General features: G+C 37.1%; 1 protein-coding gene across 1 annotated transcript in view; it reads left to right on the top strand.

Moving 5' to 3' along the window:
* The first annotated feature begins 4,797 nt into the window (after positions 1–4,797).
* The window catches only part of GLRA3 (glycine receptor, alpha 3), a 95,126-nt gene continuing 85,712 nt past the window's right edge, over positions 4,798–14,211 (top strand). Inside the window, exon 1 of the mRNA XM_010840261.1 lies at positions 4,798–5,098. Coding sequence (XP_010838563.1) covers positions 4,971–5,098 — 128 coding nt within the window. The 5' untranslated portion in view covers positions 4,798–4,970. The remainder of the gene's footprint in view (positions 5,099–14,211) is intronic.

Below are 14,211 nucleotides of genomic sequence, written 5' to 3'. Positions count from 1 at the left end.
CCTACTATATAGCTCAGGGAATTCTACTTAGCACTTTATTGTGACTGAAATGGGAAGGAAATACAAAAAAGAGGGGATATATGTATATGTATAGCTGATTCACTTTGCTATACAGTAGTTGGAGAAGGAAATGGCAACCCACTCCAGTGTTCTTGCCTGGAGAATCCCAGGGACGACGGAGCCTGGTGGGCTGCCGTCTATGGGGTCGCACAGAGTCGGACACGACTGAAGCGACTTAGCAGCAGCAGCAGCAGAAACTAACACAACACTGTAAAGCAATCATACTCCAGTAAAAATTAATTTAGAAAAAGCTATTCGCTGGGAGAGCTGACATTTGATACCAAGAAGATTTACTTCTGAGCCTAGTGTATTAATCATTATAATATTTACCTAATAGAATTACTATTTACTTGTATCTTGTAATGTAAGATTTCAAATACTAGGAGAGAAAGTGTAGTGTGGTTCTATAATTATTTACTATGTGACATACATATGGAATTTAAACCACATTTTAATAGATGCTTATTTTCAAATCCAAACGTGGTATATAATTTTACTTGGTCAACAGAATATTTTCCTGCACAATTAATTTAAAGTAGTTAGAATAACATGATACACTCTATTCTAATAATAATAATAAATTTGGACTCCAAAATGTCAAAATTAGTTTTTATATATTTATGAAATAATGATTATGTTTCTATCACTGTTGTGTAAGATTAATACACTGGTACAACATTTAGAAATAACTCAGTAATTATACGACATGCAAAATGATGAAAAAATAAAATTAACTTCTGAAGAGTTTGCAAGCATATATATATTACTACAAGATACATTTCTAGGGAAAAGGAATCATTAATGTCTCTGTCCTAAAATGTGATTCTAGGCATGTAAATGTCAATTCAGCTGCCTTATAAAACTTAGGAATGAATTTAATAAATGGGTAGATTTTAGAAATGTGAGATAAAAATATTGATTTTACTCTCATGATGTATTATCTCATTTTTTTTAAAACTCACATATGACCTTTCTACATTTTCTACCTTATAGAAGCAGAGCCAGGAGAACAGGGAAAATCCCATTAATAAAACACATCTGAAACTAACACAAAACTGTTAATAAAAATAAATAAATAAAACAGAAAACCACCCAAAACAAACAAAGACACTTAGTCTTTAAGTATATCCAAGGAATGACTGGATTTTTAAACTGACTTTAGTAAATCCATTTAACTTTTTTTTTTTTTTCTCCATAGGCTGCATACACATTTGTTATTTTATACCCTTGTCTGTCTTTGCACATTTTCACATATGATCAGGATTCATAAGGGATTCTCTGGTGGCTCAGACAATAAAGAACCTACCTGCAATGTGGGAGACCTGGGTTCGATCCCTGGGTTGGGAAGATCCTCTGGAGAAGGGAATCACAATCCACTCCAGTATTCCTGCCTGAAGAATTTCATGGACAAGAGGAGCTGGCCGGCTACAGTTCATGGGGTTGCAAAGAGTTGGACATGACTGAGAGACTACTCTTTCACTTCCTTTCAGAATTCAAAAATAATGAATATAATAGGTTGCTGAGCATAGATGGGATACATTGGCTTGAGGAGTTGGGCTTAAATGTCTATTTTCAAAAAGCTGAAGCTGATTGTTTGATAGGGAAGCTTCCCATCACAACGTTCATTTGCAGGCAGGTCAAAACCTAAACTGTGTGGACTGTTAAAACCTAAGTTTCTGGGTTTTCAGAAAATGGTCATTTTTCAGGTATGCTTTGGACTCTGGCTCTAAACCATAGACCTAGACATGTTATTAAACAAAGATAGTTCTGGTTATTCACAGAGAAGGAGCACACTGGACTCAGGAAAATATTTGGCTGTGTTGACGGATGACAGTCGATGTTTTCCTTATGTGATTTACAAACAAACTGAAGGCTACTTGATGTCTTTTTTTCCAGCTCATTCTTGGAGCAAAAAGTGTTTCTGGAAGAATCTGCGATTGTTTGTATCAAATTGATCACTAAATCAATCATATAAAGATGAGGAGAGTCAATCAAATCTTATCACATACGGGCAGGCTAAGTCACTTCAGTCATGTCTGACTCTGCAACACAATGGACCCTCTTCTTGTGACCCTCCTCTGTCCATGGGATTCTCCAGGAAAGAATACTAGAGTGGGTTGCCATGCCCTTCTCCAGGGGCATGTCTCTTAAGGGGCCTTCTCTATGTCTCTTAAGTTTCCTGCATTGGCAGGTGGGTTCTTTACCACTAGCGCCACCTTATCACATACACTGCAGCTTGGAAGTACTCTTAGCATCGCAGAGTACTCCGTCAATAAATTAGTTACAATATAAAAATACATCAGCTTTAAAAAAAATGTCTTACGAATCAGTCTTAAAGGAATAATCAGTTACTTTTCCTGGCAGATATCATCATAACTTGTCTTGTTTTACTCTTTCCCTATAGACCAGGCGGAGGCAAACTGATGCTAGTCCCATCACTGATGCGTTTGGTGGTAGTTAGGGTGGAGGCACAGACTACAGGACAGCGAGGGATATGGGGCCTGACCACCAGCCATGAAAATGTACTTCTTGGGCTCTGAGCCCTATGCTGGGGGAGGACGACCCGTCCTTGTGGCTTGTGAGATTTCCACATCAATGTGAGTTTTGTGGTAGAAAGTTGAAGTGATCTCTGCTCCATTGTCACTTTGGAAGATACATGGAGCAACTAGAAAGCAGAAAAGTACTCTCTGGTGTGTAACCTCAGCTCCAGTTAGAATATAAGAGTCCCAGTGCAAAAATAATGATCAAGGGAACATATGTATTTGTAACATGCACTTCAAACTCTGAATTTGACCTCATTGCAAGATAAGCAATCTTTGGGTCTAATATTATGGAAGCATTTTTTCTGATTGTTTGGTTATTCAATTCTGGTGACTGGTAATTTGGTATGTAAAGAATGATACATTTTGATATTTGGCAAAACTAAAACAATTTTGTAAAGTTTAAAAAAAAATAAACTTATGCTTCAAAAAAAAAAAAAAGAATGATAAAATAGATGAAAACAGATATTGTTTCTCTGAATATCTCCAGCCTTAGCTATCTTCCATGGAAATGAAGCTTTCTTAAAAATGTTCATTTTACTTATGCTTGTACTAAGTCTGCATGTTTATTTGCTCATTTCAAAATTTTATAGTCATAGATAGTACTTACCTACTGTGTACAAATACAACACGAACACATGGTTGTCAATCTTTGTCACTCTGTACCTTAGTCAAGGCTATGGTTTTTCCAGTGAGAGTTGGACTATAGAGAAAGCTGAGCACCGAAGAATTGATGCTTTTGAACTGTGGTGTTGGAGAAGACTTTTGAGAGTCCCTTGGACTGCAAGGAGATCCAACCAGTCAGTCCTATAGGAAATCAGTCCTGAATATTCATTGGAAGGACTGATGTTGAAGCTGAAACTCCAATACTTTGGCCACCTGATGCGAAGAGCTGACTCATTGGAAAAGACCTTGATGCTGGGAAAGATTAAGGGCAAGGGGAGAAGGGGACGACAGAGGATAAGATGGTTGGATGGCATCACTGACTCAATGGACATGAGTCTGGGTAAACCCCAGGAGTTGGTGATGCACAGGGAGGCCTGGCGTGCTGTGGTTCATGGGGTCGCAAAGAATTAGACACAACTGAGGACCGAACTGAACTGAACCTTAGTCTGGAACCTATAAGCAAGAATTGATTGGAATCTTTGACTTTTCTTTCATTAATAACTGCTGCTGCTGCTAAGTCACTTCAGTCGTGTCCGACTCTGTGTGATCCCACAGACGGCAGCCACCAGGCTCCCCCGTCCCTGGGATTCTCCAGGCAAGAACACTGGAGTGGGTTGCCATTTCCTTCTCCAATGCATGAAAGTGAAAAGTGAAACGGGAAGTCTCTCAGTCGTGCCCGACTCTTAGCGACCCCATGGACTGCAGCCCACCAGGCTCCTCCATCCATGGGAGTTTCCAGGCAAAGTACTGGAGTGGGATGCCATTGTCTTCAACTATGAAAGATCTAATTGGAAAATCTCATAAGTCAAATCTTAAAGTATTACTGGCAATAACATTCCTTTATTATTCCAAAACCACCTTTTATTTTTACTACTTCACCAGTTTCATAGAACCTTTGTGATATATTAAATATGAGAAAATGGGGCTTTATTGTAAACAATACATATGTTTATTTTTACAGAATAGGCAGCTTTCAAGAAAATTTTACTAAATGCATTCTGGATGCTAATGGACACCTACTAAAAGAAGTGATTCTAAAATATTTTATTCTGAGTGTCCAATAGCAATTCAGTATTTTATTCAAGAAAGTAAAAATAGAATGGAACAGCAAAATATAAGCATGATAAAAGTATGCTCTTCTGTGGCCTTTTCTTTGGAGGCATGTAGAAACATGGGCAAAGCCTCAGAACTAGAGACTGTTGGTGGTAATGACTGAGGATTGAGGGGTATGGAAATCTCACAAGGATGTCAGCAGTTTTTGCTATAATTCAGAGTACTCTTGCCTGGAAAATCCCATGGACGGAGGAGTCTGGTAGGCTGCAGTCCATGAGGTCACTAAGAGTCAGACACGACTGAGCGACTTCACTTTCACTTTCCACTTTCATGCATCGGAGAAGGAAATGGCAACGCACTCCAGTGTTCTTGCCTGGAGAATCCCAGGGACGGGGGAGCCTGGTAGGAGGCCGTCTGTGGGGTCGCACAGAGTTGGACACGACTGAAGTGACTTAACAGCAGCAGTAGCGGCGGCAGAGAAGCCGAAAGACTAACACATACAATTCAAAGCGTTTAAAAACAGGCCTTTTCCCCTCTTTCTTTCTTTTGTCACAGGATTACAGAGTGAATATTTTTCTTCGTCAGAAATGGAACGACCCGCGTCTTGCATACAGTGAATACCCTGATGACTCCTTAGACCTAGACCCTTCCATGTTGGATTCCATTTGGAAACCTGATTTGTTCTTTGCCAATGAAAAGGGAGCCAACTTTCATGAAGTGACTACAGACAACAAATTGTTACGAATTTTCAAGAATGGGAATGTTCTTTATTCAATAAGGTGAGCATTTCAGGGAAACAGAGTAGTGGTTTGTTTGTTTTTTAGCTTTTAGTGAGTGTTTTGAAATGTCTGAGTAAGTGCTTTCATTGTTCCACTTAAGTTCCTATGATATATCATTTCCCAAATATATTTAATCAACTTTAAGACACCAAATTCCAGATCCAGGAACTATATGAGTGATTCTTGGAAATCCACTTTTTAAAATAAATGGCCTGGGTTCTTACCTCAGCCAAATTGGTGGGTGGTTTAAATGTAAATTGAATGTAGTTTGAATCATATGTTGTGATTACATTTTTATGTATGCATACTTCCTTTAAATATTTATACAGGAGGTAATATTTAGGTTTGCTTCTCTGGGATCCATTTCCCATAAATTATTTATCAGGTGTATGTATTTTTTACAGATGTCCTTGAACTTCTGTGGTCAATCTTTAGAAAAAGATCTAATTTACATTTTGGTTATTTACTATACATTTCTCAGAAGACCATGTAGCCTTTCAAAGCTAATACCAAAATATAGCAATAATATCAAAATATAAACATTAATAGTAACATTTCTTGACAGTTGAACTTTGAAACTCATTCAAATTCAGCTTTGCTATTTATACCTAATATCAAATAGGTATAAATTCAGTAAATAGGTACTTACACTAATCTACCTGAAGAATTGTGCTCCATATGAAAAAATTCTAAAATAAAATGACTGTCTTATTTAATTTTATCTTAATTTACCTCAATTTTCTTAAATTAATTTATCTTAATTTTCTCTTAATTTATCTTGATTTTCCATAATTAGTTTTAGTGACTTAGTTAATTTTTTTTTGAAAAGAACAGAAGGTTAGGATCAGAATTCATATCATATTTCTCAGAAGACACAATATACTCTATTTATAGCAATAGTCAATTGCTTCAAAAATATGTGTATCACCAGTAACATATTTTAAAAGTATCAAGGTAAACTAGGCATTGGATCTATAGCCTGAAAGTTAATTTCTTAGATTTTTACCTCTCTATTTTCTATTTTTTAACTTTTCTTCTCACCAGGAATGGGTATATTTGATTTTGAGTTCATCTGCCCAATATCAGGGATAGTTGTTATTTTTTCCATGAAATAATATATAATAGAAATAGCAGGAATGAAAATTTAATCTTAGTACCTTAGTGATTTTGAAAACATTTTTATACAAAGCTGTTTTGTAAATCATGCTCATTCTTTATCTCAATATATATATGATTTTCATATTTTTTATTCCATGTTAAAAGAGGAAAGAACTAGTGAACTCTAAGAATAATAAAATTACACATTCTAAACAACAGGAACGATAGACTGGGGGCCAGTGGAGGACAGAGCCTCAGGGACCTGTGGCAGTATAACAAATGATCTAACATTCGTGTCATTGGAGTCTCAGATGGAGACAGAGAATAAGGTATAGAGCTGCAAAAAATATTAAAGGAATTAATGGCTGAAATGTATATATTTTGCAAAAGGCATAGATCTACAAATTCAAGATACTGCCTAAATCCCAAAGATATTAATACCAAATCACATCACACGCAAACTTCTGAAAACTAAATAAAAATACAGATAATATCGAGAGCAACAAAACCTTACCTGTAGGGGAAAAACAATTGAAATGATAGCTAATTTCTGATCAGAAATCATAGAAACTAAAAAGAAGACATGCATTTTTCAAGTGCTGAAAGAAAGGAACTGGTATCCCTGGAATCTTGTTGTTTAGTTGCTCACTTGTGTCTGACTCTTGAGGACTCCATGGACTGCAGCACAGTAGGCTTCCTTTTCTCCTGGAGCGTGCTCAAACTCCTGTCCATTGAGTTGATGATGCCATCCAACCATCTCATCCTCTGCCACCCTCTTCTCCTGCCCTCAGTCTTTCCTTTCATCAGGGTCTTTTCCAGTGAGTCAGCTCCTTGCATCAGGTGGTCAAAGTACTGGAACTTCAGCTTCACTATCAGTTCTTCCAATGAATATTCACGGTTGATTTTCTTTAGGATTAACTAGTTTGCCAAGGGACTCTCAAGAGTCTTCTTCAGCACCACAATTCAAAAGCATGAATTTTTCAGTGCTCAGTCTTCGCTATGCCCCAACTCTCACACCCATAGATAACTACTGGAAAATTCATAAGTTTGACTATACGGACCTTTGTACCTGGTGAAGGGCTTCCCTGGCGACTCAGTTGGTAAAGAGTCTGCCTGCAATGTGGGAGAGCTGGGTTCCATCCTGAGGTCGGGAAGATCCCCTGGAGAAGGAAATGGCAGCCCATTCCAGTATTCTTGCCTGGAGAATTCCATGGATAGAGGAGCCTGGTGTCAAAAAGAGTTGGACACGACTGAGTAACTAACACTTTCACTTTCACCTGGTGAAAATATCTTTTAGGAATGAAGGGGAAATTGAGACATTCTTGGATAAAGGAAAATTAAGAGAATTTGTCACAAATAGACCTCATGGCACTGCTGCTGCTAAGTCATGTCAGTCATGTCCGACTCTGTGCGACCCCACCAGGCTCCTCTGTCCCTGGGTTTCTCCAGCCAAGAATACTGGACTGGGTTGCCATTTCCTTCTCCAATGCATAAAAGTGAAAAGTGAAAGTGAAATAGCTTAGTCGTGTCTGACTCTTCACGACCCCATGGACTGTAGCCTACCAGGCTCCTCTGTCCATGGGATTTTCCAGGCAAGAGTACTGGAGTGGGTTGCCATTGCCTTCTTCCCCTCATGGCATTAATGGTAAAGAATCCGCCTGCCAATGCTGGAGATGTAAGAGAGGCGAGTTTGATCTCTGGGTTAGGAAGATCCCTTGGAGGAAGGCACTTCAACCCACTCCAGAATTCTGGCCTAGAGAATCCCATGGACAGAGGAGCCTGATGTGTCACAGTCCATAGTGTTGCAAAGAGAGTGGGACACGACATGACTGAAGTGACTTAGCAGGCAGGTAGGTGGGCAGGCCTCCCCTGAAAGTACAGCTAAAGGAAGTTTTCTAAACAGAAAGGAACCAATAAGAGAAGAAACATTGAAGCATCAAGAAAGAAGAAAGGAAACTGTCATCAGAAATATGAACAAATATAATAGACTTTTCTTCTCCTCTTGAATTTTCTAAATTATGCTTGACAGTTGAAGCAGGAATTATAACATTGGTGTAAGGGAAAATGCCAAATAAGAAATAAGAGAACTTTTTATAATTACATTGGCAGAAATTAATGAGATGTAATATTTAGTGCTGTCTAATACCCTTTGACTTTGTAAATACCCTTTGTCTAATACCCAGATGACTTTGTAAAATGATTTGTTGGGTTATAGAAAAATGTAAAATACATTTATCCTTCAACCCAACAATGCTGCTTCTAGGAATTTATGTTATTTATGTGTTCATGTGTACCACAAGACACATTTACAAAGATACACACTGTACCACTGAAACAGCAACAAAAAGCCCTGGATATTTGCTAATGAGAACAAGGCAGAACAAAATGATAGCCCCAAATCATGAAATACTCTGCAGGATCTAGAGCTAAATGTATTCGTAAGAAAATGCCTTCAAAATATCCTTAGGGTTAGAAATGTTTCATGCTTATTTTTGTTTAAAACATTCTCTATATGTAAGCATAAAAGTGTATGTAAAAATACACATATATCTGGGGGGAGTTGGACAAACTGGGAGAGCAGTATTGACATATATACACTTACCATATACATGGATAAAGTAAGTAGCTAGTGGGAAGCTGCTGTATAGCACAGGGAGCTCAGCTCCATGCACTGTGATGATCTAGAGGGCTGGGGTGGGGGAATGGCAGGAGGCTCCAGAGGGAAGGGATGCATGTATACATATGGCTGACTCGTGTTGTTGTACAGCAGAAACCAACACAACACCGTAAAGCAATTATCCTCCAGTTACAAAAAACAAATTAACATTGTTCTCTTAACTGAAAAAAAGTAAATAAAATATAAAAAAATACACATATATCTAATTCCATACAAGAAGTTCAGAAGGATACCCACAATTTGTTAAAAATAACCAATTATGGAAAAGAACCTTAGAATTTAGGTAGAAATAAAGGTGAGCTATAAATTTCCCCATATGTAAGTTTATATTATTTGAATTTTTTAGTAAGAGTTATATTTTACTTATGAATTAAATACATATATTTTAAGTGACAGAGGGTTTTAACCTGAAATCATGATCCTTGGCTCCTCTGTGATGTGGCTTTGTGATGGTTATCAGGGGATCCATAACAGGGATAAACAAATCGAATTTACTTCTTTTCCTGTTAACTTGAAAATAAACTTTGTGGAAGATATAATTTGAATTGCAAGGATATATCACCAAGTAGCTTGGAAAATCATTTTGCAAAATTGTAATATCTAGATTTGTTGAAATAACAATGTGTGTGTTTTATTGTATCCTGTACGATTATGCCTATTTACTTGTTTATATCAAGTCTTAATGGCCTTGGAAAATGGTGCCATCCATTATAAATTGCCCACATTTCTTCTAATATTTTGAGAAAAGTTATAGAATAATTCAGAATTGCATCTTTCTTCTTTCAGTATGAGTTCAGATGAAACAGATGATGTCTCTTGGCATCTAGTTTTTGTTTGCTCTATCCTGGCTCACATGATCAAAGACTAAATTCATGTTTTTTTCAGTTGTTTTTGGAAATTTCACAGGACTTTGAAATTTCAAATGGCAAGCAGTTTCTTTGTTAACAAAAGTTGTGCTCAGGAAAAAAAAATCTTGTTCGATTTACAAATGGAGCACCTGTGATGTTTCATGAGCGATCTGCTTTCTTGCTTGTTCAAAGAAAGAAGAATGTCCTGGCAAACTCGACCTGTTGAACTTAAAATTTCTCTGTACTTCCTCCTTAAAGCCACTAAAACAAAGAAATGAACTGAATAAGGAATGAAATGACATTAACACACAGGAAGATGAAAGGAATGGGAAATAAAAGTGCAGATGAGTGATGACGAGATATTTTAGGAGGCTTGAAAATGAATGCACTTGTGAAAACTGACTTCACAGAGATAGCTAAAACCTAAGACAAAATGGGGGAACCTAAAAGGAAGAAATAATATCCTCAAATTTTTAGAAATTTGAGGTAGCTAGGATATCAGAAAGAGGGGACTAGAAAGGAAATTAAAAAACAAAGAGTTGAGGGACTTCCCTGGCAGTCTAGTGGTTAAAAATTCACCTTCTGGAGCAGGGAGTGTGGGTCCAATCTCTGGTTGGGGAGCTAAGATCCCACATGCCTTTCAGCCAAAAAGCCAGAGCATAAATGACAAAAGAAGTATTGTAACAAATTCAATAAAAGACTTTATTTCTCAGACTAGTATCTACTTTTATGCCTTCTGATCTGGGCAGAAAGCAGGAGGACAGAAAACTCCAACAAGGTTGTTCCAAGAGCTTCTGGAGTAGGGACTACAGGCACAGCTGGGTCTGTCAGAAGCATCACATCAAGAAAATGAGGGTACGGTGAGGTCTGCACACTGAGTGCTGATAGCCTGTTCTCTGTACAATGTCTAAGAGGAAAGGTCTACAGACAACTGGGGAACCACCAGTGAAAATCTGAGCAGCCATCCTGTGATGAATGAATCATGCCATAACTCAATGAATCATCTTCTGCTCATTGAATTCCAACTAGTTTTATTACCTCATTCTTAAATATAAACAGACATTGGAGGACATCCTATAATAATAACAGTAATTAAAAAAAGAAGCAGAGGTCAGAATAAACATGCAGAGGAAATAAAGAGCAAAAAGAAGAAAATTAAAGAAACAAAAAGAGAAAAAAAATTACTCAAGAGAAAATGCCAGAAGCAGAAGAGACCATGAAAAGAAATTTCTGGACAGAAATGAAATAGGAGACTTTCAGGAAAGGAGAAATGAAGTCATTCAGAGCATAGGAAAGTACAGATAGTAAACTGAAGTGGAAAAATCATTAGTGGAATATTCGAAAGATGAAATGGAGAAATCTGCCAAGAAGCAGAATCAAGATACTGAGAAATAGGAAATAGGAAAGAAAGGATATGAAAAGCAGAGTATCAATACAGAGGTTCAATATCTGACTTGAAAAGAAATAGAGACTTCCATGAAAAATAAGGAAGAGATCCACTGTCTGGTCTGTTTAATCATTGAGAAGGACTTGGTTCTGATAAGGAGTTTGTTGAGTTTGAAGTAATAGTAGGGAATAGAAACTGAAGTGATCATTAAAGTAAGACAGTTATTAACACTAGGGAAAACAAACACTATCCAAGAGCTGTAATTATGGCAAACAACTAACCTTAACTATGAACACTAATTGCATATTCACAACATGTAAACACTGAATATTATTTCACTGTTAATTTTTACATAACTAAATTTTGAATTCTGCTGGAATGTTAAGTGTACAGAGAGTGTGGTATAAGGGAAGTATATTCTTATTTTCCTTTGTAGCAAATTAATAGGAAACTTCACATATTTTAAAAATCCAGCGTAACGTGATAGCAATTTAGATACAGAATATAATTCCCAAACAGATTTCCAAAGAAGGCTGCCTCTGAGGAGCTAGAACTGAACTGGGGGTAAGGATGGGTGGGGCAAAGCTCTTTTCCATATGTTTTATGTAATTGTCAAGCTTCTAAATGCCATCCATGAATTACATTGATAAATTTTAAGTAAACTATATTAATAACTTATAATTTTTAATTATGTTGATAATTTTTCTTTTCTTTTTTAACATGATTTTTACTCATTTACTTGCAAGAGAAGAATTCTGCATTTATGTCAAAATTTTTTTAAAAATTGGAGTATAATTGCTTTATGACTGTGTTAGTTTCTGCTGTACAACAAAGTGAATCAGCTGTATGTAAACATACATTCCCTCCCTCTTGGAGTGAAATGCTTTTCAAGCGAAGGTGTTGAGACAGGACACATGATTTTGGATTGTCAAGTTTGGGATTTGACTTTATTCTACTTATAAAGTTAGCTTATTATGTACTTCATGGGTGCTGACTGCCGACACAGGTCTCTGGGATCAGAGACAGAGGAATGAATTACTCACTGCAGCCAAGCAGCAGGCACCTCAGCACATTTGGCCAACTTCTGCATGGTCCTCAGGTCTCGTGGGAAGAATACAGCAGACACAGATGGACACAACACATCCAGGGATCTGCCACACAATTGTGGAACACTGAGATTGGGGAATCCACTGCTTTCATAGCAAGCAGCAAGCAAGCCTTCTCTTTGTCCACGGGAATGTGATCTCATCTCTCAGAATGAGCAGCTACACAGACAACCCTGAGAAATAAATGGTTCACGAGAAAGTATCATCAGGGCCTTCCATTCTCAGTAGACCCAACAGGAGGTAAATTTACTTACTGGCTGTGGTTTGGGACAGTTCTCTTTACCTGTGAAAGGCTCATGACAGAAGTTAGATAGTTGAGATAGTTAGATGGCATCAGCAACTCAATGGACATGAGTTTGAGCAAACTCCAGGAGACAGTGAAGTAAAGGGAAGCCGGCGTGCTGCAGTCCATAACAGGAGTTAGTGACTGAGCAACAATACTTATTATTATCACTCTTTCTTTGAAATTTGGTTGTGAAAAGAACTAAAGATTACTTATACAATATGTACTTATTTTTTGAAATTAGTCATTAATTTTTAAGTAAAAAAGCAAACATTTCAATTGATGCTTTTAAAATTTTTTCTAAAAATTTATTTTTAATTGAAAGATAATTACTTTACAGAATTTTGTTGTTTTCTGTCAAACATCAACACGAATCAGCCATAGATATACATATGTCCCCTCCCTCTTGAACCTCCTTCCCATCTCCCTCCCCATCCCATCCCTCTAGGTTGATACAGAGCCCCTGTTTGAGTTTCCTGAGCCATACAGCAAATTCCCATTGGCTATCTATTTCACATATGGTAATGTAAGTTTCCATGTTACTCTTTCCATACATCTCACGCTCTCCTCCCCTCTCCCTGTGTCTGTAAGTCTGTCCTCTGTGTCTGTTTCTCCACTGCTGCCTTGCAAATAAATTCATCGATACCACCCTTCTAGATTCCATATACATGCATTAATATGTGATATTTCTCTTTCTCTTTCTGACTTACTTCACTTTGTATAATAGGCTCTAGGTTTATCTACTCCATTAGAGCTGATTCAAATGCATTCTTTTTTATGGCTAATATTCCATTGTGTATATGTACCACAACTTCTTTATTCATTCATCTCAATGGACATTTAGGTTGTTTCCATGTCCTAGCTATTGTAAATAGTGCTGGGATGAACATTGGGGTACATGTGTCTTTTTCAATTTTGGTTTCCTCAGGGTATATGTCTAGGAGTGGGATTGCTAGATCATATTGTGGTTTTATTCCTAGATTTTTAGGGAATCTCCATACCATCTTCTATAGTGGTTGTATCAGCTTACATTCCCACCAACAGTGCAAGAGGGTTCCCTTTTGTCCACACCCTCTCCAGGATTTATTGTTTGTAGACTTTTTGATTATGGCCATTCTGACTGGTGTGATGTGAGGCATACCTCATTGTAGTTTTGATCTGTATTTCTCTAACAATGAGCAATGTTGAGCATCTTTTCATGTGTTCGTTAGCCATCTGTGTGTCTTCTTTGGAGAAATGTCCATGTAGGTCTTTTCCCCACTTTTTATTGGGTTGTTTGTTTTTCTGATATTGAGTTGTATGAGCTGCTTGTATATTTTGGAAATTAATCCTTTGTCAGTTGTTTCATTTGCTATTATTTTTTCCCATTTTGAGGGTTGTCTTTTCACCTTGTTTATAATTTTCTTTGCTGTGCAAAAGTTTTTAAGTTTAATTAGGTCCCACTTTTTTACTTTTGTTTCTATTTCCTTTACACTAGAAGGTGGGTCATAGAAGATCTTGCTTTGATTTATGCCATCGAGTGTTCTGCCCATGTTTTCCTCTAAGAGTTTTATACTTTCTGGTCTTACATTTAAATCTGTAATCCCTTTTGAATTTATCTTTGTGTATGGTGTTAGGAAGTGTTCTAATTTCATTCTTTGTTGATGCTTTTTAAGATGCTGTTTATTCAAGGGAAATTGATTTACAATGCCATAAAATATATGTTGTAAGGATG

This window comes from Bison bison, unplaced genomic scaffold, assembly GCF_000754665.1.
Source record: "Bison bison bison isolate TAMUID 2011002044 unplaced genomic scaffold, Bison_UMD1.0 scf7180017864143, whole genome shotgun sequence".
Taxonomy (NCBI): domain Eukaryota; kingdom Metazoa; phylum Chordata; class Mammalia; order Artiodactyla; family Bovidae; genus Bison; species Bison bison.
The sequence above is the reverse complement of the archived record's forward strand: the minus strand, read 5'-3'. Positions and strand labels throughout refer to the sequence as shown.